The sequence below is a fragment of the Toxorhynchites rutilus genome, chromosome 1 (assembly GCF_029784135.1).
Source record: "Toxorhynchites rutilus septentrionalis strain SRP chromosome 1, ASM2978413v1, whole genome shotgun sequence".
In the NCBI taxonomy this organism is placed as follows: domain Eukaryota; kingdom Metazoa; phylum Arthropoda; class Insecta; order Diptera; family Culicidae; genus Toxorhynchites; species Toxorhynchites rutilus.
This window is the reverse complement of record NC_073744.1, coordinates 205,054,174-205,081,807: the sequence shown is the minus strand read 5'-3', so window position 1 is coordinate 205,081,807 and position 27,634 is coordinate 205,054,174. Positions and strand designations below refer to the sequence as shown.

Below are 27,634 nucleotides of genomic sequence, written 5' to 3'. Positions count from 1 at the left end.
GAAGGGACTTAACATTTCAAATAACAACATCAATCAAGGGACAAAGCATCTTAACGATGTTCACTTACCTCACTTACTCAATGTCTTTTTCGGATGAATTGAAGCTGAGAGTTGATCGAAGAGTAATGTCTAAAATCTCCATCGAAACGCATCTTATAACAAAACTCAGAACATCCTCGCGTAAACTGTATTTGATTACATCGGATAATTTCGGACGGCATTATCTTATTCAACACGGATGTTTTCAATTGCATTTGAATTGGAATAGAAGATGCTGTCAATAGTTATTACAATCGAGTTCTCAACTACGTTAACCCGCTCGACACACGCTACAAAAACGGAAAATGTGCAGAACTGTTCTCTCTGATGCTACCTCTTGCTCCACTCAACGGTGGCATGTTGTAGAAAATATTTGGAAACAGATTCTCCCATACTTTGATGGATGAACGCCATTCGGTTGTGGAAACAGCGATTAAAATTTTCTGTTTCCACAACAAACTGGCGTTGGTAACATAGCTTAAATAAAACTGCATTTTTTCAAAAATCGAGCCGATGGCAATGTTTTTCCATCAATTGTACACAGTTTGTACAGATCAGATTTTCGTAATGTACGCGTATGCTGATTATACATGCAATTTTGCGAAAAGTCTCGTACTGAAAATTTCTCCTTCTGGCGCTTGCGTCACTTTGTGAGATTACGGCAGAATTGGGATGCAGCTGATCATTAATCAGCAACGCCTCCCTAGTCTGTACCCCATATCTAGCGTGGTGCATCTTCTCGACTCGAGGAATCCCGGATAGAATGGTCACTATCCGACGCAAACATCAGCTCGTGTAGAGCTATCATGAGCGGAACAACCTTTGACTCTTGTTGAATGATCAGTGGACTGCACAACCTTTGGCCCGTGTATCTCTAAAGAGCGTGTGTATGTATTGCAGCGACTAAGTAAAAGTTATTGATCGGATAGGAGGGATATGAAACAGGGACACAAAGAAGGAAACATCATTAAACGTTGACATCGGCGTTTCTGAGGAACAGGTATAGATGAAGCAGAAGATCAGGATCACGGTTACCTAGGATATCCCGGGAGTGCCTTTTGATCTCAGTGCTCTAGAGAGCTGAGAGCGAGCAGAATGGAATCGGATACACGACCAGACAGTATGCTCGATGTCGTGGTAGCCATCGCCACAATCACATAGATTGTTTGCTGAAAGCCCAATGCGATAGAGATGCGCGTTTAGGTTGTAGTGATTGGACATAAGCCGAGATATCACGCGAATGAAATCACGACCTACATTCAATCCCTTAAACCAAGCTTTCGTCGAAACCTTAGGGATAATCGTGTGTAACCAGCGACCGAACTGAGAAGGACCCTTGGTGAAAGAAATTCTACGCCATACTCCTCCTTTACTTGTCTTGAGAAAAACAATACACTCTTGATCGATGCTCGCGGGCAACGATGTTGTTACGATGACCACCAAACGAGAAGTGATGTGGATTCAGATCAGGTCGGGTAATGAATTATAGAGACCAAGGCTCGGCATAGTCATAGTCAACTGAGGATAGTCCGCTGACTATCTGACTGACTATACCCATATTCAGTTGGAAATGACTTTTGGCTTCTTCACGCGGTTTCTCCGTCAAAACGACTAAACAGTCAGTCGCTTTCTTCCTCTACGACTCGACTATCTCATTTCATTCTTCTCAGTCAAATTGTCTTCATTGCATTTTGAAGTGACTTCCCCCAAAACGAATTTGTTCCTCTCTCTCTCCCATGCATCACGTATGCATGCATCGATGTTTGAATTCAAGTCATCCAAGATCAAATCTTGGATGGCTTATTTATACCAAATAATTTGAAAACAGACAGAAACGAATGTATTAGTTGCTCGTTATTGATGGCACGGGTAGGGTTAGCACACAAATGTATGGGAAAAAGGGAATTCTTCCAGTTTTCATTAATTTAAACCGTTTAGGGAATAGGGAATCGTAATGTATAGCATATCAAACGAATCTTAGAGAATTCGATTGGTATGCATTTCATCAGAATTCGATCGCTGTGAAAGTAGTTATTAACGTTAACTTTATTTCATAGAAACGTGACATGTTTACTGATTTGGCACCCTTTCTGAAAGACGTAGTTCTACGTAAAAAATTGACAAATGTTCAGCGGGAAGATTCAACATTACAAATTCCCGGTATATATTTGACAGGATGTATAGTAATGTGACGCTATTTTTCAAATGTCAACATTTGGAATACATGCTTCTGTAGAATTTCCTCAAATATCGATATTTCATCTCCGTGGATATCTGCGTTTCATTCATGTTCTCAGGGGGTCTTCGTAGCCACTTGGTTACGCGTTCGCTTACTAAGCGATCGATCGTGAGTTCAAACTCAGGACCCTCAATTGACCATCTTTGTGTTGTTATAGAATAACTACGTCCAAGCAACCATCATCAGCGATGGAGATCGATCCACGGTCGAAATAAGATCGATTCATCCATACAACTGCTCTGCTCTGCAAGAAACATCGGGCTGCTGTTCTATAAATAACCCAACAATGATCAATATCAACTGTCTCCGCTGTCCGGTCTGCTGAACAATGGAAGAACAGAAAGAATACCCTTACGCCTAAATGGCTACTACTGTGTAATTTACCATAATGTAATGGATCAGAAAAACCTAACGCCTTAAAAATGGCTACTGTGTAATTTACAATTTATAGAAACATAAACATATGTACATGTACACGATTAAAACTCGGCTCTGTTACAGCTAAAATGCTAATGAGCCTAATAAATAAATAAATGGGATAATAATTCATGTTCTCACTCATGATGTAGCCCTTTCCTCATGGAGGGGCAGGCAACGATGGGGACGCACGTCATATTTTATAACATGTGGTCTGGGAGCAGGGAGTAGGCGAAAATGAACATGAAAATCGGTTGGAGATGTAATAATAAAACTCACTGCGAATAGCAATACTCCAGCAGAGGTGGTACTGCATTGAAATGTTCCCCTTCTTGGAATACACAGCGGGTAACAAACCCACAATTACCAGTGCCATCAATACTCACATCGATCTGTCCCATTTTGAAATGTTCGTATATGCATCGACACTGAATATAGGCATGATGGAGTGAATTGTTGTTTTTGTTAATTTTTTCAGCTTTAATCTATATTGGAAATATAAAAAAAGCTGAATTCCAAGAGAAAATGGAAATAATTCAAAAAACTGCAGACGTAACAGATAGGTTGGGATCGAGAAAAGTTTTCTGGGATATTTTTTTCTGTCGTTTATGTATTGTTTGAAAATAACAAATTATTCGATAATTTTCATACATTGGAAATCAGCTGTGGCCACCAAACCAGAAAAGTCTGTGTACTGTGTGAATCGTTGCACAGAACCCAGCAGGCTTTGACTCAATAGGCAGTCATAATTTGTGTCGAAAGTGAACAAGTGTGTTGACCTGGTTTCATAATTCCACAAACGAACGAACCACTTAACATGGCAACAGAAAAGAAAAAGACCGCACACGCCACTTACCGAGTAGTGCCTGGAACAGCCTCGATTTGAATATCCGGATGACTCGTTCGATGGCACTGCGTAGAGCCTTATCCTGGGGGTTTGACAGCCGTGAGTGGTAATCTTCGAGCAGCTCAAGGGCCCGATGTGCTTCTGGAAAAAAATAGGAACAACAAACAAGTTTTGGATCAATTTTCCGGTTCGTTGGTGAGATGTGTGATTAAAAGCAAGATCGACAACAAGTTAAAAATGTGTACTCATTTTCGCTTAGCAATGATACATTTTAAACATAACCTAATGAGAGTTCAACATAATCACGCGTAGGGTGAGAGACTCCTATTTTTAGACGGGTGAAAATTTATTTTCATTCCGTGTTATTTTTTTGTGTGCTTTCATACAGCATTTTTATTGTTGATGCTGGGCGCATGCGTAAATTACACCCAAAATCAAACCCTTCAATTCAAAGGTGCATCGACAGAAACAAACATTCTGTTGTCAGTTCGCCCCGCAAACGATACCATCGAGCGGTTGAACATTCGAAACCCTGAAATCGATAGGGACAAATCAAGTTCATCCGTAAATAGTCGTCACACGGGGGAAGCTATTTTCGTACGGGAACCTAGGAGATGATGATACTTTCGCGGCAACCACCGCGCTCGCAAGACGTGTAAACGCAAAACAACGTAAGAAAATTCCCAAACCCATGGTTTTGACTTCCCCGGTAACGTGCGTCTGTCTGTTTCGAGACGGACGTGAATCAGCAGGTGGATGGATTGTGAGTATGCATGCATGAATCAAATGTTTGATTGTTTAGCGCGTTCTCACTCGGACGAGGACTTTTTTTTCATTAACCCGTTTTATGCCAAGTGTTCGAAAAATCGAACAGTAACTTCGATAATTTTTCATGGCTTTGGAAAGCAACCATATGGTTTTGGCATCATATGATAGCCTAATCTATTAGCTACCACTTACTATCAATTTTATTCAAATCTGTATCACTTTATTGGGCATAAAATCAATTTAAAGCAACTATGAGCGGAAAGTAAATAACCTCACATAACCTAACAAAAACAAAACCTTACCAATATGAAAATATGTAAACTTTTCTAGAATATTACTTTGGTAAAAGATCACACATTGTGATGTAGGAAAAAAAGCATTAGATTGAACCTCATACAGGAACAAAAATGTAGGTTTTGGCCAATGTTTTTGTTTGGCGCTTTTTTGATTTTTTGTCATTTTCCGGGAATAATTCTTGAAGATTGGGGTTTCTGTAACGCCAAAAATCAAAATTACACCAATGGCTTTTGTTAAAAAAATAATTTTTGCAGCTTGGTCGTTAATGGGTTAAAGGAGTAATGGAGTTACCATATCAGCCATTCCACTCCAAAACGATATAGTGGTTCTCAGATTTCCATGAAAAGTGGTAGTTTTGTTCTTTATCGCATAATATTAGACCCGTATTTTTTTTCGCTAGGGTGACCATTTTCATTTTAGGGTGGTTCGAAAAAAAATTTTCCCCTTTCATCCAAAAACGCCTTTTTGAAAAAAAATCATAATATTTGAACTACTGAACAGATTTAGATTACCGACATGTTCATGTACCGACAAACATGTTAAATTTGCAAAATAATAACACAAAAACGAAAAATAATACATCTCATCTCTTTCGGGGGCCATCGAGTTGGGTAGGTGTCGAGTTATGGAGAGAAAAATGCTTGTAAAATCAATCGAAGGTGCCATGAAATCTATCGAGTTAGGGAGAGTTGACTGTAGTACATGAAAAAACCTAAGCTTTTCAGAACAAATATAGCGCCCTCTATCTTCTTTATGAATATTTTTAGTGGAAAAAAGGGGGAAAATTGTTTTTTTGAACCCCCGGTCAACTTCGAAAAATCATATATCAAAAATGAAAAAAAATAACATCTCTGATATCGAGATGTGCACCCGTGGTCGAGTGGTTAGCGTATCACATTATCATACCGGGTGTTCGGGTTTGATTCCCGTTCTGGCCGGGGGATTTTTCGTCAGAGAAATTTCTTTCGACTTGCACTGTGGTCACGCGTATTCTAGGAAAATTGTTTTTTCGAACCCCCGGTCAACTTCGAAAAATCATATATCAAAAATGAAAAAAATAACATCTCTGATATCGAGATGTGCACCCGTGGTCGAGTGGTTAGCGTCTCACATTATCATACCGGGTGTTCGGGTTTGATTCCCGTTCTGGCCGGGGGATTTTTCGTCAGAGAAATTTCTTTCGACTTGCACTGTGGTCACGCGTATTCTAGAGCTTGCCCATCGGAATACATTCAAGGCGAGTTATTTGGCTCAAGAAATCTCAACTAAGTATTAATAAATGACGCTAGTTGATGCATACGTTGAGACGGCAAAAGTTCCAAAGGAACGTTAACGCCATTCAAGAAGAAGAAGAAGATATCGAGATATGTTATGTAAAAAATCCTCAGCTTTCAAGAATATTTTTTAATAAAAGACTAGCTAATTGGCTTCAATTTTATATGTTGATAATCTAAATCGGTCCAGAACTTTCTCAAACGAAAAAATCCGGTATCTCTGTTCACCGACTTGAGCATGTTTACCGTCGATCCCGTATCAAATCCAGAACCGTTCTCCCCCGGTTAAAGACGTGGCCGACGTGCATGAAAACGTGTATCTGACCAAGCCCTCCGCTAGTCTTATGGTGTTTGGATTAGTGCCTTCCGATGGCAAAAAATGAACCTGCTGAATTACTTAGTATGGCAGGTCAAGGCCTGTTATAAACGCCACTCGAGTACAACAAGGAGAGAAATGGATCCAGACTACATTATTAGGACCTGCCGTGATTGTAGCAAGTGGAAACTCGATCGATGATTAACATAGTTTAAGACTTCCGGAAACATCCCCCTTTCGTGCATCGAAAAGGCACTTGTTCTGAGGAACATAGACCAACTGTTGCGAAGCCTGAACTTCATTCGAAGAAGGTTCTGTGGGCGTTCGGTGAGACTGGAAAGGTCATCAAGGTGATACGATCAATGTTGACAAATATTGCAATCAACTGGATCAATTGAAAGCCACGCATCTAGTTGAGTGTTTTGAAAATAAGCTTCAAGAATTTTGGAAGAAGGGCATAATGAGGTTTTCTGAGAGATGTTTTGGGTGTATGATTCAAATTGTGCCTAGTTGCTCTGTTATATTCTCGTTCTTGTCGGGACAGTTTGAGAAGTACAGATTCTACCAATCGTCAATTAACTAATAGTTTGTTTTACAATTTTTTTTACATTTCTAATCGATTGATCCCAAATAGCTCGCTCAGGCGATAAAATTGTTTATACGAAGGCCAAAGAGAGTCATAAAAATTACATAAGATCCGGCGAACGCAGAAGCGCCGTGGGTCGTGAAGCCAAGCAAGTCAAATCGTCATTCATATCACAGCCCACCAAGGTGAAGTCAATTCCACTAGGAAAGGAACCGCCCTAAGCGATTAACCGTTGAAAAACGAACGGTTCGAAACAATCCACCACAAGGAGAACCACATGATCCATCCTGACATTACGGCGTTGGTGAATATAAAGAAATCCCAATTAAGTTCGGTTAAAGATACGAAATTTTCTATTCCTCTCATCCCATCCTATGTACCTTTCCTGCCTTTCCTGTTCTGGCTTTGCCCAGCCAAATCCTTGAAGACGTGGTAGCATCGGATAACCATTATGTTAAATAGTCACTAGAGGATATGTATCGGCAGAAGATAAACGTTGTACCGAAGACCGCCAACTCTCCTAATTTCCCCCAGTTGCGACCGGTTGAATTGCTTTGGGAGAACCTCAAACGGAGGATCTACTCCAATAATATCCTGCCCGAAACGGAGAAGCAGCCGATCGCCAAGGTCACGTAAGAGCTTCGTAGACACATGTAGACATCCAACTTTTTTCGACCATGGTTAAGGTTCCGGCCAACTTCCGTAATGCCACCAGGCAGCGCGTCAAAGCATTTTTGTAGAAGGCTTAATAAACGGATTCAAGGGAAATTTGGAAATTCGGATCGACGATGGACCAGCTTTTTACACTGCGGCAGATCCTCCAAAAATGCCCCGAGTATCAGGTTCCTACTCACCACATCTTGGTCGCTTCAAAGTCGCATATGATACAATCGACCGACGGCAGCTATGGAGAATCATGGACGAATACGACTCATCCCCGAAAGCTGACAAGAATGACTCAGGTAACGATGAACGGTGTACCGTGTAGTCAACACATAGTCGCGCCTGCTATGGGCTCCGCAAATCCTTAAGTTCCGAACAAATTACGGCCGCGTACAAAGTGACCCATGAACAAATCCCTGATTCGACCGGTAGTACTACCCATGTACGAAGCATGGCGATACTCGAAAAGGACTCACAAGTACTTGGTGTTTCTTAATGCCTAGTGCTCAGAACAATATTCGATGGTGCAAACGGAGTATGGAGAAGGAGGATGAACCACGAACTGACACAGCTCTACGGCGAACCCAGCATCCAGAAAGCCAAGATGGACAAGTGCGATGGGCAGGGCATGCCCTATTATACCAGTGATTTCTACTGATAAAAGCCTCCACTCTTAGACTAAGAGTCAGGGCTCGGCATAGTCATATTCAACTGAGGATAGTCAGCTGACTATGGGGAAATTCCCTTCCGTATTCAGTTGGAAATGACTTTCGGCTTCTTCACGCAGTTTCTCCGCCAAAATGACTAAACAGTCAGTCGGGCGTTTAGTCGTTTTCCACCTCTACGACTCGACTACCTCATTTCATTCTCCTCCTTCAAATTGTCTTCATTGCATTTTGAAGTGACTTCCCCCAAAACGAATTCGTTCCTCTTTTTCTCTCTCTCGCTCATTCACCACGTATGCATGCATCGATGTTTTGAGTTCGACGTGGTTTGACATATACTACAGGTGAGCTAGATTGTTTTGTATCGTACACGAAAATTATTCACACGTATTAAAAAGCGTGAAGTGTTGTGTTCAGAACCACTGACAAATTTGTAAATATTGTTGCTATAAACCCGTTTTTCTGTATGTTTTTTCACAAAATTAAGCTCGGAGGCAAAGTGAACTAAAATGTTGTTTAGAATTCCTCCCAAATTGCACGCTATTTACTAATACCAACGCGACCTTTCTAACATACCTGATAACTGTCTTAGTTCGTTGGTTTGAGTTCACGATGGGTAGACAATAAACCGACCATTAATGGCGAACTACTTTTGTGCATCAGAAATCAAGTTTTCGTTCCTCTTTATATGGACATAGAATAACCACTGACTGGACTAGTTCATCTGTCATCCAAACTCTCAAAGCTAGTCAATTCATTTTCTAGTTAATGTAAATTATGTTGACGGAGAATGCCGAAGTAGTGCTAGTCGAAGCGAAGCGTAAAAGTGGAAGCTAGATGGATTGAACTACTGATCAACGCACCAAATATAAAATATATGAGGGCAAACGGCTCCAATTAGAGCAACTTGAGCCTCCCAGCAAGGGTTACCTTGAACGGCGGAGAGCTTGAGCTGGTGGATGAGTTCGTGAAGCTGAGAGAGAACCGATATGCGTCGCTGCCCAAAGTTGTCGCTGTACGAAACATCGATTAGACCGGTTGTTGGGCTCCACACTGTTCGCTGAGGACCTGAACTTATTTGAAGTTTTTGAACAGAGGGATTTGCGAATTTTCTATGTGCTGCTTGGAGATAACCTAATTGCACATCTAGCAAAAGTTAGTATGTTATGATGAGCCGAACATGCGTAAGGATATCGGACAATCTTGTTAAAATCTGTTTCCGGCACCATAAACAAAGTAGCACATCATGCACGATGGTTGGACCAAATCGAAGGCGACTTGCGAGTGATGAGGCGTCTGGGCCAGTCGGTACTGGAGTACCAGTAAGTTTCTTGTTTTTTTTTTAAATTAATGCTTTATTCTGCAAAAATGGTTACAAATTACATTATAACCCATCGTTAGTCACAACTTTTTACCATCTTTCTGGCAATTCACGAATCCCTTTGCGGAAATAATCGGCCGGTTTGACGGCTAAGCACGAATCGATCTAATTTTTGACTTCATAAAAATTAGAGAAGTGCTGGTCAACCAGGCCATGTAGCATCGATCGTAAAAGGTAGTAATCGGACGCAGCAATGTCTGGAGAATATGGCGGGTGGGATAGGACCTCCCATTTCAGCTGTTTCCAAGTATGTTTTGACCGGTTTCGTGATATGCGGCCGAGCATTGTCGTGCTGCAAAATAGCTTTATCGTGTCTTTGCTCGTATTGTGGCCGTTTTTCCTTCAGTGCATGGCTCAAACGCATCAATTGTCGTCGATAGAGGTCCCCCGTGATGGTTTCATTCGGTTTTAGCAGCTCATAGTACACCACACCCAGCTGGTCCCACCAAATATACAGCATAACCTTCTGGCCGTGAATATTCCTCGCGACCGTCGATGTTGATGCATGGCAGGGGTATCCATACGTTGCCCGACGTTTAGGATTGTTTTGATGAACCCACTTTTCATCGCCAGAAACGATTCGATACAAAAAAACACTTTCTTTTATGCCGTTGGAGCAGTTGTTCGCACGTGAACTTTTTTGGCGGTCCGGAACGTTCTTTGCCTTCCAAGTCAAAATTACCACTTTTAAACCGTGCAAACCACGTCTGACATGTTCGCTCGGGTGGAGCATGGCCACCATGAACTTCCACCAAAATGTGATGACTTTCCGCAGCTTTTTTGGTTCATATTGAAGTAATGAAGTAACACTCCCCGCAAAAACACTCTCGTTGGTACTTAATTCGACATATCCGAAGTGGCAAAAAACTATGTTGTTTACGCTTCAACTTTTTGACATATACTCAAAAATACGCGCAATGACAGTAGCTTTCCAACGAATGTCTGGAAATTTGATTCACTGGAATAATAATCAAGTTACGCCATCTGTTGTAAAACCGAAGAAGCTTACCGGTACACCTAATAGTTTGCCACGCAGGGTAAGTTTAAAGGACAGAAGCGACATAAGCTTTTAGCAGTAATAAAAAATACTAACTAAAATACAGAAAATGCTTATTTACAAAAATATAAATATTGATTATATGGAGTTGATTTCTCTAGGGTCAAAATAATAGCAGTCTCTCACATATTGTTTTCTAAACAGCTGAAACTTCAGGTAGTGAACAAACTTCTCCGAAGATTGACCGATTCTACAGGTCATTAATATAAATGGCAACAGTGTGCGAATAAGGGATAAAATATCTTGCATGCTGATTCTTATCCACTAACAACACGCCAAAGTCTTCATCGTCCCACCCCATTTTTTTCTCTATTTCAGCACTAAAACGCTAGAACTTGATTAATATCGAATTTCCACAACAATACTTTTTCCCGCTCGGGATACGTTCTTCGCCGGAAAACTAAGGGACTCTAGATGAAAGCCACCTGATAAAATATCCTGTTTCGCCATCACCGTTTGTTGGCCTAGTTGCGTTAGGTCGGCATGAATATACCTACGTATAAACCATTAGCTTTCCGCTGTGGGTGGCTCTGGGTGGTAAATAGAGACCATGTGACCGACGACCGGTCCGAGAGCGCAAGCAAAAAACAAAACTGGCTTTACCACGAGCGAATTCGAGTAAAGTCACAGCCATTATCAATTATATAATGATGATACTGTAGAGAACAATGGCTTTCCTCCTCTCCGAACGGTTGGACGCGTCGAGGTCATGGAAAGGATGATAGCGATCTTGTTTCAAGGGTTTCTCGACTAGTTTTATAGTTACAGCCATCGTTACTACCTACCTTGCTTCTTGACAGGCATCCTTCTGTGCTCCCTTTTCTCCAGGGTGTATCCGACTTGCAGACAATGCACCGGAACACAACTTTCAGACGTACCGTTTCGAGCAAAAGGGGGGAAAACTTCACATAAAATCGATATTCACAATGGAAAAACTGTCACCCTGAATCGCGTCGTTTTTTCTCTTCTTTTTTTGTGTTTAATCCTTCTTCAACCACTCTGAACACACAACACGCTAATCACTCAAACTCGGGAAAATGAAACTAACATACACACATGAGAGCACACTTTCCTTCGGTCGGTGCTAAATGTTTTCCACTCTGCACTACTCTGGCTCCGTCCTGCTCCTGTCACGCTGCTGCTGTTCCTTTTGGATTCACACTGCTCCTCGAATATCACAAATCACATCAAATTGGTCGATACACACTTTTGACGCTGCTCTGAATGATGAGGAGGAAAAACACTGACATTCTCGAGACTCTATGCTGGCTGCTTGTCTGGATTCGCCATCGTCAACACAAATTGTGCGGCCCAAACCATAACAGCGCATAACAGTCAGATCGTCGTTTTTGGAGCGCGTTGTGTCTCTGTTCTGTCTGTTCTGGCTGTTGGGGTGGGAGCTGTCGGGAGAGTGGAGCGAAGGGAAAAATCGGCACACGCAGCATAAATAGGAAAACCGCATATAAGCGCTAGCATATATCGTAATATCGCGCCGTAGCAGGTTGAGTGGGTGAGATTGTCTACAGAAGCCACTTAAAGGCAATCGGGAGTGCGGGAGAGAGAGCGTGAGAGTGGATATTGAGTTATTTTTCCTGTGGCCAGGGTTGCCAACCTTCCAGTTTTTTTTTTCAAGCATGCCAGCGAAACAGCCAAAGGCCAAGAATTTCCAGTTAAAAAAAAACTACAGTTTTATACAGTTTTTTAAAATATTTTTTCGAGATTTTCAAGTTTTTTACTCCCTAAAATTATATTCTTTTCTTCCAGTTGTGAGAATCTACTCCGCTTCACTCACATCGAAGACCTTTATGGTGATTATCGTCTTTCTCTATCTAGTATAAGCATACAGAAGTACGATACGGTGTTTTCTCACTTTTTTGCCTCGCTTTTATTGATATTCAGTCCAATCAGCAAAAAATATGCCAGTTTGGATAATGTTTATGTCGGTGCTGCAATCGAAATGTTGATCAATGAATATTTGTCAGTATGTGAAATTTCATAATGATGATGATGATGATGGTCCGGCCTCCTTCCCCTACAGAGGTTTGAGCAAGACGAGTTATCTAAAAGATAATTTATTTATTTTTTCTCAACATTGAAATCAGTTTAGCAAACATAAAAAACGAACTGATTTTATTTACAAATATAAGTTCAAAAAATTTCAATGTCAAAAGATAAGCCAATACTCAGTACTCAGTGTCCGCCACAGAGCCGATACGGTCCCGACGAGGCCCTTGCAGTGGTCCACCAAAGCACAAGTCCAACCGCCAGCATTTCACACAACGCCGTAGCTGACTTCAAGACCAATTCGATAAAGTTTTACATTACACTCTGCAATCAAGGTCTAAAACGTTTTAATTTGAGTTATCCTTTAATCGTCAATGTGGCGATAATGGCGATCCAACTATTGCCATAGAAAGGAAGCATACGTAAATTGTTCCCCTTCTAGGAAGTGTTCCAAATATTTGCGATCGAAATGATATCCAGAAAATCGTTAATGAATTCGAAACCTGGGTTTTACTGACTTCACTGTAAACGAACGCCAGGATGCTTCTTTTATGGTGAAATTTTATCCCAAAAACATATGACATTAATTTTTCTTATCCCAAATTGATAAAAAAATAATTTCAACATGCTTGATTGTGTCACATTCCTCAGCAACCGTTAAACGTTTGTTTTCAGAATACAATTTGAACAAAACAAAACTAAGAAATAGAACAGGGAAATGAAACATTCTAGCTTTCAAAAATTATGTACACATGCATAAAAAAACAGTCAGGTTTCTAAGAATTCTAGTATGATCACAAACAGATTGAGGAAAATTGAAAATGCTAAGGTACTTACGTATTAACACCAACGGAGCGCAATTTTTTTTATGAGTTTGTTTTTTTGCTATAAAATTTATTCTGAGGGTAATGTAATGGGAGGGGGCGAAGTCCCCGTCTAACGAGGATAAGGAACCGAGGCGGCCCCCATCCACCGAGGTGACGCAATCGGAGTTGGCCGCCGAATCGCTGTCAGAAGCGGCGGCCTCTCGCAAGCAAACCTGTTTCCACCAATTGTTAGATGAGAATTTCGCTACCATCACATTGGCCTCACAATTAATTTCATTACATTACATTTCATTTAATCAGTTAATTCATAACAAAAAGAACACTCCGGTGGCGGTTATACGTAAGTACCAATGCTACATACTGACACTATCATTGAGAAAAATTTTAAAAAATAAATTCTTCCAGCTTTTTTCCAGTTAAAAAACAAGATGTGGGTTATATCTGTGATATAACCGCAAGGTAGACGTAGGACTACCGTTGGCTCGGTAATCATTTATTTGAAATTGCATCTGAATCATTTCTAAATGAATGAATGAATGAATATTTTGAAAGATTGCTGAAAGTTTTTCTTGTTAGTGTGTGGTTGGATGAGTGTAAGTATGGAATTGTTATTAACATAAAATTCAACTCTTCCGAACTTGTTGGTGGTCCCGAAAAGAACCGATGGAATTGGAGTGGCCGTGTAAAAGAAACTGAAGATGATTGATACATGATTCACTTTTGTTTTCGTGAGAATAACACGAGATTTTCATGCGCAGAATAGAAACTGAGGGCGCCCCTTCACGGTGAAAACGAAATAAAGTCTGTATAACCTTGCATAAAAATCATTTATTTTTTATCGTGATGTGGCAATTTTTCATGATTGTTCCATGCGAAAGCAGAACAGAAACTGATGCTTTTGACGAATTCACGTTAGATTTATAACCAGATGGTGCAGCGAGTAAAATGATGATGTTTTGTTTTTTTGGTCGTTCAAATTTTTTAGAAAAATCAGAATTTATCGTCAAATTTCCCGGTTCCACATATTTTTTCTACGCTAAAAAGGTTAGAAAACCGTCATTTTACAATGTGGTATGGGGCTGTCCACATACCACGTGGACAGAAAAAGCACTATTTTAGACTCCCCCCTCCGTGGACAAGCGTGGACATTTTCATACCCCTACCCCCCTTTGTCCACGTGGACATTTTTATATTTTTAATTAAAATAATTGAGTGAATTGCGCCTAAATTCCATGTAAATTCCATTTGAGTTAATTTTATTTCAAATTTTACTTGCTGTACCCTGCTGTATCAGCTATACTGTGGCCCATTGCTGTTGTACGGTAGAGAAATGAGTAGCATAACAAGGCACATGTTTCGTTTAATTTTGAAATATTTGTGTGCATATAATATATATATTTTTTTGTTTTCCCATTCTCAGCGAAGTTATAAAGGCTATCTGATTTTAAAACACGTAAAGTACAGTTGACCAGTTGAGAAACAATCCGCATCTGAATATAAACTACACAACTTCAAAGATTGATCTTGAGCTTTACTAATTGTGATTGCATACGCCAATCGAATAAAAATGAATGAATTTAAAATGATATCACATAAAATACATATTCGATACGATAATGTTATTAGTTCGGAGAATTTTCAGAAGGTATTAAAAGCGTGTTATATACATATATACACACACATATATATATATATATATATATATATATATATATATATATATATATATATATATATATATATATATATATATATATATATATATATATATATATTTCAAATCCTTATCGATTATTCTGCATTGAGTGTCTAGATGACTTTCAAAGAGCTGACGGGGGAAAATTACATCAGACAACTCACGATTCATTGATTCCTAACTAAGAAATTAAGCTCATATCTCAACTATGAAAGAATTATTGAACTTTTCTTGAGACCCATTTTTTTTGCCTTAAGTTGACCGCGATTCAAAATTACACTTCTAGTATGATTCAATTGCATTCATTTGAAAGATGAGAAAATTTAGCATAACATTATGTTGTGAAACATTTTAAATAGTGGAAGATAACACTAGAAATAACAATATAAATACATTCTGGTTTCAAGGGAAGGAATTGTAGAATGGTTGAAGAGCTTCAAATTTGTTGATAAAAAAAATTAAGTTTATAATGCATTTTTGGAAGAAAAATAATAAAACCCTTAAAAACAAGGAAAAATAAGTTTTTTCCGCTTCTAGAAGGTATTCCAATTCATCATTTCAATTTTTTTACAACTGCACTCTAGGCGAAGTTTTCAGAAAAAAATATTAGAATACTGGGTCAATTGACTAAAGTTTGACGACTGGTGTTGCATGCAAATGTTAATATTAATTCATAGGAATTGACGAAATTCCAATACTTTGAATACAGTAAGTAATACAGAGAAAAAAGTAATACAGAAAAATTTATTTTACACGTAATTGTGCATGATAAATTATATACATTTTTATCGTAACACTAACTGTTCTCGAGATAGAACAAAATGTATAGAAAATTATATTTGATGAAAAAATCATATGCGTAATATCATGACAACTCAACCATTATAGTTTTTCCCTTTAAACCGAATTTTTATAGTTTTTGGCTATGAACGTGTATGCTATAGACTATTTATGTAACTATAAAAGTCATAGGACAGGTTATCCACAGTTTACGTGAATTATTTTCAGAGTATGGATTTCAGTGAAAAAGTTCAATAATTTAGTAAAAATATATGAAACACTCTCAGGCAGCTCAATCCGTTTAATGATAAATACGATAAACTCAAGTTGGGCGCAGTTTTAGAATTCTTGAATACGGAATAGCTTTTATTTAATTTAAAATGTATCGGTGATTATATTTGAAAAAATATTTATTCTTCGTGTCCACGTGGACACATTCTATACCCCCTCCCCCCTCTACGTGGACAAGCGTGAACATTTTCATAGCCCCTACTCCCCCTAAAGTTGTCCACGTGGTATGTGGACAGCCCCTATGTATATTTTGAAGAATGGCTTGGTATAAGTGTTGTAACTTTAATTTTTTTCAACTAGATAAACGATGAGTAGCATATGTTGCGCTAAAAATACTGCAAATCCTGGTATAGATTATCAATGATATAATCCAACTTAATATGATATCGATTTCATCACCATTATCCACAGCATTCATAACCTGTATGCATTATCAAACTCAAAATTTTCGAAGATTATCAATGACTTTGGTCCAATCGCTTGTTGAAATCATCGTAAATATACAAAGCCCTAACTTTTTTACCATATACTGAAGACATTTAATGGTTGAAATAAATCTAAATAGAAATAAAATGAATAATCACGACCGAATCTTGCTTTTCAGTACGTAGAATAAACAAACATCATCACTTTTGTGGTTCTGAACTCTAATGTAGGTATCGCATGAGCTGATTCAGCTTTGCGTAAATTGGATTGCATCACGGGAACACCAAGTCGAATGCGTAAATGCGAATATTCGTTCGCTTGGACGCATTCACACGCAAACAATTTTTCATGTCTGTTCCATGAGAAAGCAGAACAGAAACTGATGCGAGTAAAAGTACTCACGCCTTGCATGTGTCCGCTGTGATTTCCGAAACACTAATGCAAGCGAGCAAAAGAAATCGCAGTTTGCATGTATTCTCCAGGTGCTTAGATTTTGCGTCAGTGTTCGGGAACACATTGCGATCACCAATCATCATCAATAAGAAATGATGATTTCAATAGCTTGCTTTCAAAGCAATTTTTAACCTATTGAAACGATTTTTTGTACCAATAAGTGACAATCACATAGCTCGTTGACATTCTATCTTTTGGATGAAGTGATTATTATACCACTCCTTTCAGCCGGTAAAGAGGTATTAACGTGCAAAACCTTGCACTTCAGCGTCACTCTCTCGTTTTCGAAGCATTGAACTTACACCCCGGTACAGATATGAAAGACGTAGTCCTACGTCAAAAAATCTCCAGTTTTTTCAGCTTTTTTTCAAAATTTTCCAGCTTTTTAAAAAAAAGGTTGACATTCCTGCCTGTGGCAGTGTTTCCAGAGGAAATATTTTGGACAGGATTGCCACATTTAATTCTGTAATTTTTTCTGAAAAAATCTGTATATCTGTATTCTTAGCGAAAAAATCTGTATCGGAAAATTAAGGGAAAATATTATAGGAGGTTGTTTTATATAGGTCACTTGTTTGTAACTTCGGATATTATTTTATAATGCTGTGAAAATTCACAAATAACTGTTAAGTAGAATTTTGATGCCCTAAAATGTTTTTTTATTGTAGAATCAGTTGACGATAATTGATTGATTTAATCTTGCCCTCGCAGAACAATACACTAGCTGATCGTATGTCGCAATTTGTTTCATGTCAATGCATTGAAAATTTACCTCGAATGCTATTTCGGTGGCCTTTTTTTGCAATTGGCATAGACTCGGGAACAGTCGATTATATACTTATTGCACCAGCAATACACATCTCATAACTGCATCAATATATCTTTGGCATCGCATGGAAGCAACAACAATGACAACACTTGCAAGCAGTGTTGCCACACGTACAAATTTTTCTGGAAAGGTACATATTTTTTCCTTATTTTTGTTACAGATTCTGTACGGTACAGAGTACAGATTTTCGTCAAAAAGTACAGATTGGTTCAGATTTTTTCTGCACGTGAAATTTCTCACATTCGAACAAAGTAACATTAAGGTACATGACGACTTTTACGCCGCAGTTTTTTTTAAATTTAAACTCATAGTACGCAATCTAGATTATAATCATTTTAAAACACACGAATGACTTGATGCAAATTTAGTATTTGTAGTAAATAAATGAGTAGTTTTTCATGATAAATTCTACAACGAATATTTTCGATGGTATAGATTTTTGGACAAAAAAGTACAGATGAGAAAGATTTTTAACCCCTCTGGTACAGATTAAAATGTGGAAACACTGCTTGTAACTATCAAATATCATGCTACATGTTATTTAGTATTGCCTCAGTGGAATCGTACCTCTAGATCCTTGGTATTTCCCAAATAATTTTTTGGCGCACAACCTTAACGTCTGTTTCGCCATAGCGTCAGTTCAATGCATTGATGTAATGTCAAAGGCACCAACGAAGCCTTTATGATGACGGAAAACGAACAATGTTCACTACTTGGAAAAAATACTGAATATTTGCCTTAGCAAAGATTCAGTACTAATACCCTAGCGCAAATATTTCCCTCCCGCAATCTCCCCTCCTTGTTTATATTTATCAATCACAGTATCAGAAAATAAGGCGATCGTTGCACCGTGACAGGGCCAATGCACACGGGAGCAGTCATGAAGCACGCACGTACGCACACAAATATCCATATAACGATGGCTTGAAGCAACTAAATATAGACACGCTTATCCCCGTTTTGCGCTCTTCTCAACAGAGGCCCTTTCTGATAATAGTGTCGGTCTAGATTAGCTTAGCTGTCATCCTTGGTGGAGAGTGTTTTGCTACCGTCATGCGAAACAAAATCACAGGCAAAATTCCAGAACAATTATTTCTCGACTTCCGGAAAGTGGCTCTTTTTTGAACCGCGTCTTTTATTTTTGAGCCGAGACTCTTTTCAAAAGCGGCTCTTTTTTGAACCGCGGTTCAAGAACCGCGAATCGTCGCGTCCACAACTCAATCCGAAACGAAGACATGTAATGACGCAGAAAAAAAGCAATGTTCATTGCTATGAATACGAACGAGATTGAAAGTTTGCCTCAGCGAGATCCACTGTTTATACTCTAGGTCAGGGGTTTTCAGATTTTTTTTATGGCAGAGCAAAAATATATAAAAACATTTGACGGAGCATTTGCAATTATAAACCAATAAACAAATCCTATTTGCATTGGCATTATCAAACTGGGAACAATTCTGTTTCGGTTGTGTGTCGCAGTTCCACGACATCTGACCCGGAGCAAACAAAATAAATCACTATATGCCTAGTGAAATAAAAAAAGACGGGTGGGTAATGTCGGGGACATAACCGGAGTGACGTAGGACTATAAAAAACACACAGCTTTTGTTAAATATATATTTTAAATATATTGTTTCATTTTCATCTCCTACGTGAATATCTACCTATCTACCTGGAAAATGGATTAGTTCACTGTTTACTCTTTATGAATATGTTGATGGTTCTGAAAAGAACCTTTGGTGTTGTGTTTTTGTTATCACTCGATATTCCCATCTTGTTCGGTTAAACCTTCCTGTTTAGCTATTGCGTTTGCCACTCGCCACAGCTTTCACAGTTGGAAAATTTCTTCCCATCCAGCTTGTGACATGTTGTTCAGTAAATTACATTTAATGCGACGTGCCGGAGAAACACTTTGCCACTCACTGAAACTAATTGTTGCCTTGATGAGCGCCGAACCGAAGCTGCTCTGTTCTTGATGCGGGTTTTCTGATTGTCGTGAGCAGCTTTGCAAGCCAACTCGAGCACTCCGACGGCCGAAATTCTATAATCGCTGTTAGGTATACTGGTGCTCCGGCACCAATCCGTTCGGCCTAGTTACCCTTGCGGAGCAATCAGTGAATGCGACCAACAGGGAACTGGAGACCTGCACGGTTCGAGTGAGACTTTGCCTTTCCCTTAACTTGTCCTCCTTTGTTACGACCACGATGCCGATGCCGTACAACCACACGGGTTTACGGTTTGAAAGAAAATAAGATATTTTTTTGGGGTCCGCGTGTTTTATACTCTAGCGGTACACACTCACAGGATAGAGACAAATCGGCAGACTCAGTCAGAGGGGCGAGTCCAACGAGACGAACGAATGAGTGTTAAAAGGGAGCGATGGCAAAAAAATACATTCATTACGATTCGTTCGCTCGTTGGATTCACATGCAGGCTAAAAAGGGTCCTTTTCAGGATCACAAAATTATCTTCAATGTAAATAGTTTATTGTTTTGTTATCACTCGATATTCCCATCTTGTTCGGCTAAACCTTCCTGTTTAGCGATTTGTTGCCACTCGCCACAGCTTTCACAGTTGGAAAATTTCTTCCCATCCAGCTTTGTGACATGTTGTACAGTAAATTACATTCAATGCGACGTGCCGAAGCGCCACTCAGTGTCGCATTGGAGGCGATTTTAACCTGTAATTGAACATTTGCGATGACAGTGGTACAGTGCCGACTTTCAATGTGGGGTCATAATTTGGATCTCTATGTTTACAAAAATGTCCAACTAAATAAGTCGCATTACATGTCCGTCCAATTAGCTAAATGTCGAACTAATTGTAAATTACTGTACTTTCAATCTGGAAACAATTTAAGAATTGGTGAAAATTTAATAATCAGGAAAGTCCCTGAGCTTATTGATAGTTAATAAGCTCAGAACAACTGCCAAATTCACATATTCATCAGATCCTGGCAAACAAATTATGAAAAAATCAATTTATGTTTTATTATTATTTTGGATAATGTTTTAGAAAGCATTGAACTGTATTTCCTAAACTCTTTTTTGGAAGGTTTAATGGCCCTGAAAAGCGCCTTGTTTTATGGAATGGTTCCAATTTAGAAACTTAGTACTCGTGGTTTTGTGGTTTTGTAAAAACCATTTCGAACGCCCTCGATGCCGCCTTGTTCTGGATTTGCCACCAGTTTGTATAAAGAACAAACATTTTTCTTCAGCTACCTGATGCCGTTTTGCGATTGCGTTTGCCACTCGCCACTCGCTGCAACTGCCTGTTGTCTTGATGTCCACCGAACCGAATGTGTTCTGTTCCGAATGCGGGTTTTCTTATCGTCGCGAGCAGCTTTGCCAGCTAACTCGATCACTTCGGCGACCGAAACTATATAACGCCGGCTAGGTGGACTGGTGCACTGGTACTAACGCGCTCGGCCTAGCTACCCTTGCGAGGAACTCCAGATCAACACGGTTCGAGCGGGATTTTGCCTTTCCCTTCACTTTTCCTCCTTTACCATGTCCAGACATGGCTGCTTGGGTTGGTTTGTTGATGTGTTGTGATGCGAACTGATGTGGTGTACGGTTTGAATGAGAATGATCGTTACGGCAGCGGAGCGGGGATTTTTAAGCTGACTGGCTGGCTCGAGAATTACGGATGTGTGAGACTGCGACCAATGTTTCGTTCATTTTTTTCTTTTTCCTTTCCAATAGTGCTTCCTTCTATTTCGCTGCTGCTCTGGTTGCCCGTTTTAGTCGGTACGATTTGAGGAACACAAAATGGACCAATCAAAAATGGGCACATAGTGCATTTTGACAATGCTTGATATTTCACAATTATTCAATTATTTATCTCAAGAAAAATGAAATGTTATTCGTTATGATAGATGCGTAGATATATTTCCTATCAATTGATGCAAAAACCTTTGCGATCTATTGAGAAATGCTCGAATTATAAGCGTTCCAAATCTTGCATTTTTTCCTACTTGTTCAGTGCCTAGATTTCCATTTCACCCCCTATATCTTCCGGTTAGACGTAGTCCTACGTCAATAATGTTTTTTTCAGGGTGGGTTTTCAAGTGTGAGCACTTGCTATAACTTCACGGAGCACCATTTGAAAACCCCTGCTCTAGGTAAATATTCCCCTTCGCTACTTCTTTTCCTTTGTTCACGGAGACGATAAATCTTACGATTTCCCCTTTGTTGCTCGTTATTGACGGCACGGGTAGAAAAGCTCACAAATTAGCAGAACAAATGTATGGGAAAATGGAAACGCTTATAGTTTTCATTAATTTTAACCATTTACACACCAGTGGATTGTAATGTATAGCATATCAAACAAATCTTAGGGCATTTTCGATTCGTTTGGTATGTAAAATGTCAAAATCCGTTCGCGGCAAAAATAGTTATTAACGTTAACTTTATTCCATAAAAACGTGACCTTTTTTCTGATTTCGTACCCTTAATGAAAGACGTAGTTCTACGTCAAAAAAAAAACTGGGGAAAAACATAATATTATGTTTATCGTTATCATGATGACTATGAATATCCCATGGCAACAACTGCAATGACTCGAAAATAATGTTTGCAATTAATGATTGAGATATTTCTTTGAACCAGCATGACAAAATTAGAGCAATATTTGTACGAAAATGGTTTGGCAATCGGTAAAACAAAAAATCACTCCACATATATTAGCAATTAGCAAGTCACAGGTGCATGCACACGATATATTCGCAACACTCTCCCATAAATCACCGTTCGTTGGGCTCACTTTCCTATATGCACAATCGTATATGCTCCCTAATCTAAAAATTCCATCTCATTTTCCGTTCACTACGTTACTACGGCAGTGGAGGGAACCCTCCTTCCTTCACTAGCATCTAAATATGTTACGAGAGCCAATAAGAGAAATGGGATGCTAAAAATAATACATCACAATAAATCTATGCATTCACGTAGAGGCACTTGCTCTTTTCTGTTTCCCATATCTTCAGTGCTACTTTCACCGATTCTCTGCTGGCGACACTGGCACCTTATTTTTCAAAGGCCATACATTAGACAGTAGAGAAATATTCTAAAATAACACCAACACAATCAGGTCAGGATTATTTTGCTCAACCCCTGTTTCAATAGCTTCGACAGATCATTTAAATGTTTTTAACACACAACAGTTCGCTGGCGTCGAAAATAGAAATATAGCTGGATTATCTAACGTGCACAACGATAGAATTACACTTTTAATTTAGACTACATAAAAACAAAAATTGATTATCAGCACGCTACAAAAGTCCTCAGGACAACCACCAACACAGATCTCTCCATAACGTGAGACCTGATGGATACACTGACACACATGAACGGAAAGTTAATGATCGCTTTCTTCTCTTCGTGCGTTCACTCTCCTTCGCTCACTCTCACTTCTCCTGATGCGATGGTCCTGTCACACACTGCCACTCAACACCACTAATCCCGATCGTCTTCTCCGCACACATATCAGCAGTTATGTATGCATCCACAATTTTCATCTATTTTTTCTGGTAGAAATTTTTCTTCTCCAAACAAATTTCACTTTTCTCAGATTGGGATTGCCCAGCGCGATTCTTATGTTCCATGTTCACCTACGACTCAAATGGATCGATTTCTTCTGCCCCATCCTGCCGAGCCCGTCGGGGAACTCTTGAAAAGTTTTCCCTTTTCCACTCAGAGGACGCACATAGGTGCCTTCGAGCCAGCGTCCGAGGCCCGAATGTGGAAAACTAAGATCACTAACCTACACTGATCCTCACTAGCAGGTGGCACCAACCCCGAAATGGGTAGGATTTCAAGCGAGAATCCTTCGAATATTCCACTTTTCCCTGCGTCGACAGACAGAGCCTGATTCCGTGTTCTTACACTCTCGCCAGCAGCAAAACTTCGACCGAACGCCAGCCACTCTCGGTGTGTAGCGGCGATGTATGCGATGAGTGAGTGAGTATCTTTTTCCTTGCCGAGGCTATGTGTGGTAATTCTCACGTATCACTGACAACAGAAACAGGCCAAGCCAAGGGTACGTGTGTGGGGTATAATTTTCCCACCCAGCTCACCACTACCACCACTGCGCGCCAACTGACGTAAGGTTGGGTGGAAAACACGAGTTTTCCATTTGGGGTTGTTATTGGCGAGTGTTCGACTTGGTTATGCTATAATGAGTGGATGATAGGCACATTGACGGGTAGATGGCGTGCTGGATGACGTTTCTTGGTGTCGATGGGAGGTAAACAAATCGTACAAGTTAATATTTTCGTTCCCTGCGATGCATCAACATGGCACTGTTACATAAAAACATCAGTGAAATCCCGAAGGATGCGGTAAGGATAAGCGAAAAAGAGGCGCTGGAGTATTTCTCCAAAATTATCGATGGATGGAAGAACAAATCGGAAATGTAAGTAGGCGGATAAATAGAAGATTCAAAAAGACTGCACAATCTTGTTCGTTATTCTTCATCCAGATGGGCCCTTGCGTACACTCCCGGAATTCTAAGTGGAGCGGCAGTTTGTTCAAGTGTGTACATGAACAATTACTTCCGCAACAAACTTAAGTTGGGTAACTACGGACGTTTGACGAGCTATTTACCGGCTGTGGCACTGCCAGCGATAATGGGTCTGGTTTTTCATACTCATTTCGTTGTGCCGGACGTGATACTGAACCGGAATAAATGTCCCGTGTGCGTGCAAACCCGGGCCGGATTGATTCAAGCTGGATTCAGTACAGCTTACCCGATGCTGCTTGTACCGTTATCGGCATTTATGGTGGAGGTGAACTTTAATTAATACTGAGCACATGTTTAAGTTCCATTATTTTAGTTTGCAACCCGTCACTTCACCTATCGTCTCCCGTCGGCACACAAGGAGCCGCTGGAAGTCCTGAAACTGGTGCAGAAGTTGTTCAAACCGATAACGATGCAGGTGACTGTTATGCTAGCATTCAATGTTATGCTGGCGATGTTTCTCACGAATAAGGAGTTCGAAGCGGTTCATCGGATCAATTTCAAACTCATTGAGATGGAAAAGAAGCTGGAGAGTGGCGAGTTGCCATTGAACGATAGTTTATAGATATTGTAATAAAGAGTAATTTGTTATTAGTGATAATGAACTATTTTCTCCTAGCCTCAATAGGATTATTGTGATAAATGAAATCGGCAGGAATATTCAAAATCTTGGTAGGAAATGTCCGTATCAAGATATAATTTCTGTTTCGATTTGGACAGATCATAGTTGAGGTTTTGGCTAATCGTTATTTTTGTGCATGCAAGCAATCAAACAGGAAGCTGAAGCAAAATCTGGTGGCCAAAAGGGGCGCTCGAAAGTTATACAACAAGGTTTTGACGAAGTACGAAGAATGCAAGCTGATTGATGACGAAATGTACGTGATGATGGATTTTGGATAGCTCCTAGATCTAAAATTCTACAAGGCCACTGCCAGGGGATATCTCAGCAAATTTAAGTTCTTTTTCCGGTTTTGCTGATAGATTTGACAGGAAGTTCTTGATTTGGCAAAGGATTTGCAGCTGTGGACAGAAACCCAACGCTTTGGTCACAAACACAATACAGAAACGTCTCCACCCGTTTATTGAGACTCAGTAATGTCCGGTGAAGTTTTGACAAGATTTTGCTATTTCACCCAACCGAAAAATATCGGGCAATTGTCAAGTGGAAATTAAGGAAGTATGTCAATGTGAATCGGGATCCTGCAGACATGAAGAGATTGGGGAATAAAATGACCGTTGAGGTTGATCAACAGAGAGTCCAAACTTTGATGGAGGGTATCCGAAGAAAAGTACGAAAATTCATCAACACTGTAACGGAATAATTTGCACTACAATAGATCAAACTCTAGAGGCGAATGAACTGAAGAGTTTGAACCCTCTTAAAGCCAAAAAGAAGAAGAAGAAGATAGATCAAACTAATAATCGCAGAGGTTCAACGCTACTACAGAAGAAAAATGGAATCATTTTTTAAATATTTTTTCTTAAAATATCAATACATTATCTGCATTTTGTTATAAAAACATTTTTTGTACTTTTAACCAATCCCGAGATACAACTGGTTCAGTCATTCCGAATTTTCAATGAATCAAGATTCAAAACCGAGTTTATCCGTAATGCCGTGATGCCAAGACACTTCGGATGAGCTCATCCACATTCCTTGCTCTCGCAGTGATTGTAATTCACGTTGACGGCGGAATAGTGTCTGTATGAGGCCAACTTTTCTCTATCAGATTAGTCGGTCCTAAGACAGTTTTAAATTGCTAAAATTTGTATGAAATTTTTTTCTTCACGTTATTACCTACTAGAAGTACGTTGTTCTGACCCTAATTTGAACTATTTTCTATTAATTCTCAGATATTCTCATCAAAACTTACCATTATAATATAAAATTATCTTTAGACTAAAGTGACCAGATGGTCAGAGGTCTAACGCGGGACACAAAAAAAAACGTTATGTATATACGTTATGTGAACATAAACCATAGTTTAGCGAGGCTAAACTGATCAGTATTATTTCTTTCTGAGTATCGGCACTCAGTTGTGATTTTTCGGTGGTTTAGATTTTGTTTACGCCCGAAAATCACTCGCTCAATCTGAGCATTTACGCCAGGCAAGCACGATTCAAATTCTACAATTTTCTTCAAATTACCGAATGGAATGCTCGAAAATCCCAATTCATTTTTCATCGATTCGCATTCAAAAAAATGGACAAATTTCGGATGGCGATGAAAGATAATTTATAGGAACAAATTTTCTTCAAATATTACGTTTATTAAGTCTACAACAAAAATGATGTTGATTCGCAGCAGCAGCACTGTCAAGCAACTTGATGATTTTTCCATACTGCAAGCTCCACCCCACATCTGAGCAGTAGGCAATCAACCAGAAGGAGTGGCTTGAGGGGTGGTAAAAAACTTCTTTTCGGCGAAAGAAGTTAAAAACTTCTTTTCGTACTCATAATGAAAGACGAGACGTACTTGATGCTAGAATTCAACGAATGGCAGGGGACCGGGTACTTTACGTTCCCCAAGTAAGCTCTTCTTTCGAGTCATATGGTGAACGGGGAGATATATAGTACGAAGTGTTTTCGAAGTGTACGAAGTTGAAGTTTTCCAATTTTGTTGATGTCGCTTCCAGTTGACACTCTCGAAACAAAAAGCCCAATGTCGGTGCGATGAAACCAGCTCAACGTATTAATCTTTGGATGCATTAGAAGAATTTGAACAGTCTGCCAAATAAAAGTTTTTTTTGAGGTTCATCCATTTAAGGAAATCAACATGAAATTGAAATATATTGATATCGCGGGACATTTTCGTTTCTTTTGCCAAATGCGGGACATTTCGCGGGACGGAATCTTACGCGGGACATTATGTTGAAATGCGGGACTGTCCCGCGTAACGCGGGACGTCTGGTCAGTTTACTTTAGACACAATTTTTGTATGATATTTTTTCGCTACTTGCAAGCAAAAGTGACTTTCATTTACATATAGTACTTATTTGATTTGTGAAAAATAATTTTCATTCATAATTTTTATTTCAAAAGTGTGTTCATTTCTTCTGCAAACCCATATTGTCATGCTTACTACCCCATTTCGTAATACGAAGCTCAATGACGTCAACGCGGATAAGGCTGTACTCATTATACTTCCTTTACTCTGTGTCCTGACCAGCGTTGCCGATGTTTCAGTTTAAACTGGATTCTTACAGTTTTTGTTTGCTCGATCCAGTCAAACAGTTAAACTCTAAAATCAGTTTTTTTTAAATATT

General features: G+C 39.4%; 2 protein-coding genes across 14 annotated transcripts in view; one reads left to right on the top strand and one right to left on the bottom strand.

The window, feature by feature from the left end:
* LOC129763203 (disks large 1 tumor suppressor protein-like) overlaps positions 1-23,868 on the bottom strand; it is a 70,857-nt gene extending 46,989 nt beyond the window's left edge. For 2 of the 13 annotated variants that reach the window (XM_055762052.1, XM_055762065.1), the window contains exons 1-3: positions 23,613-23,868; positions 11,335-11,769; positions 3,552-3,683 (exon numbers count right to left, since the gene is read on the bottom strand). In XM_055762052.1, the coding sequence (XP_055618027.1) occupies positions 3,552-3,683; positions 11,335-11,353 (151 nt within the window). In that variant the 5' untranslated portion in view covers positions 11,354-11,769; positions 23,613-23,868. The other 11 variants (XM_055762062.1, XM_055762054.1, XM_055762063.1 and 8 more) reach the window with 11 other exon arrangements.
* A 182-nt stretch (positions 23,869-24,050) lies between these two features.
* Positions 24,051-24,969, top strand: LOC129763202 (uncharacterized). The gene is made up of 3 exons (XM_055762051.1): positions 24,051-24,263; positions 24,330-24,630; positions 24,685-24,969. Exons 1-3 carry the CDS (start codon positions 24,145-24,147, stop codon positions 24,931-24,933), a joined length of 669 nt encoding a protein of 222 aa, XP_055618026.1. The 5' UTR covers positions 24,051-24,144; the 3' UTR covers positions 24,934-24,969.
* The last annotated feature ends 2,665 nt before the right edge of the window (positions 24,970-27,634 follow it).

Coding starts and splice junctions, on each gene's coding strand:
- LOC129763202 (XM_055762051.1), top strand. CDS start 24,145: ATGGCACTGTTACATAAAAACATCAGTGAAATCCCGAAGGATGCGGTA. Junction 24,264..24,329: donor TGGAAGAACAAATCGGAAAT/GTAAGTAGGCGG, acceptor TTCTTCATCCAG/ATGGGCCCTTGCGTACACTC. Junction 24,631..24,684: donor TACCGTTATCGGCATTTATG/GTGGAGGTGAAC, acceptor CCATTATTTTAG/TTTGCAACCCGTCACTTCAC.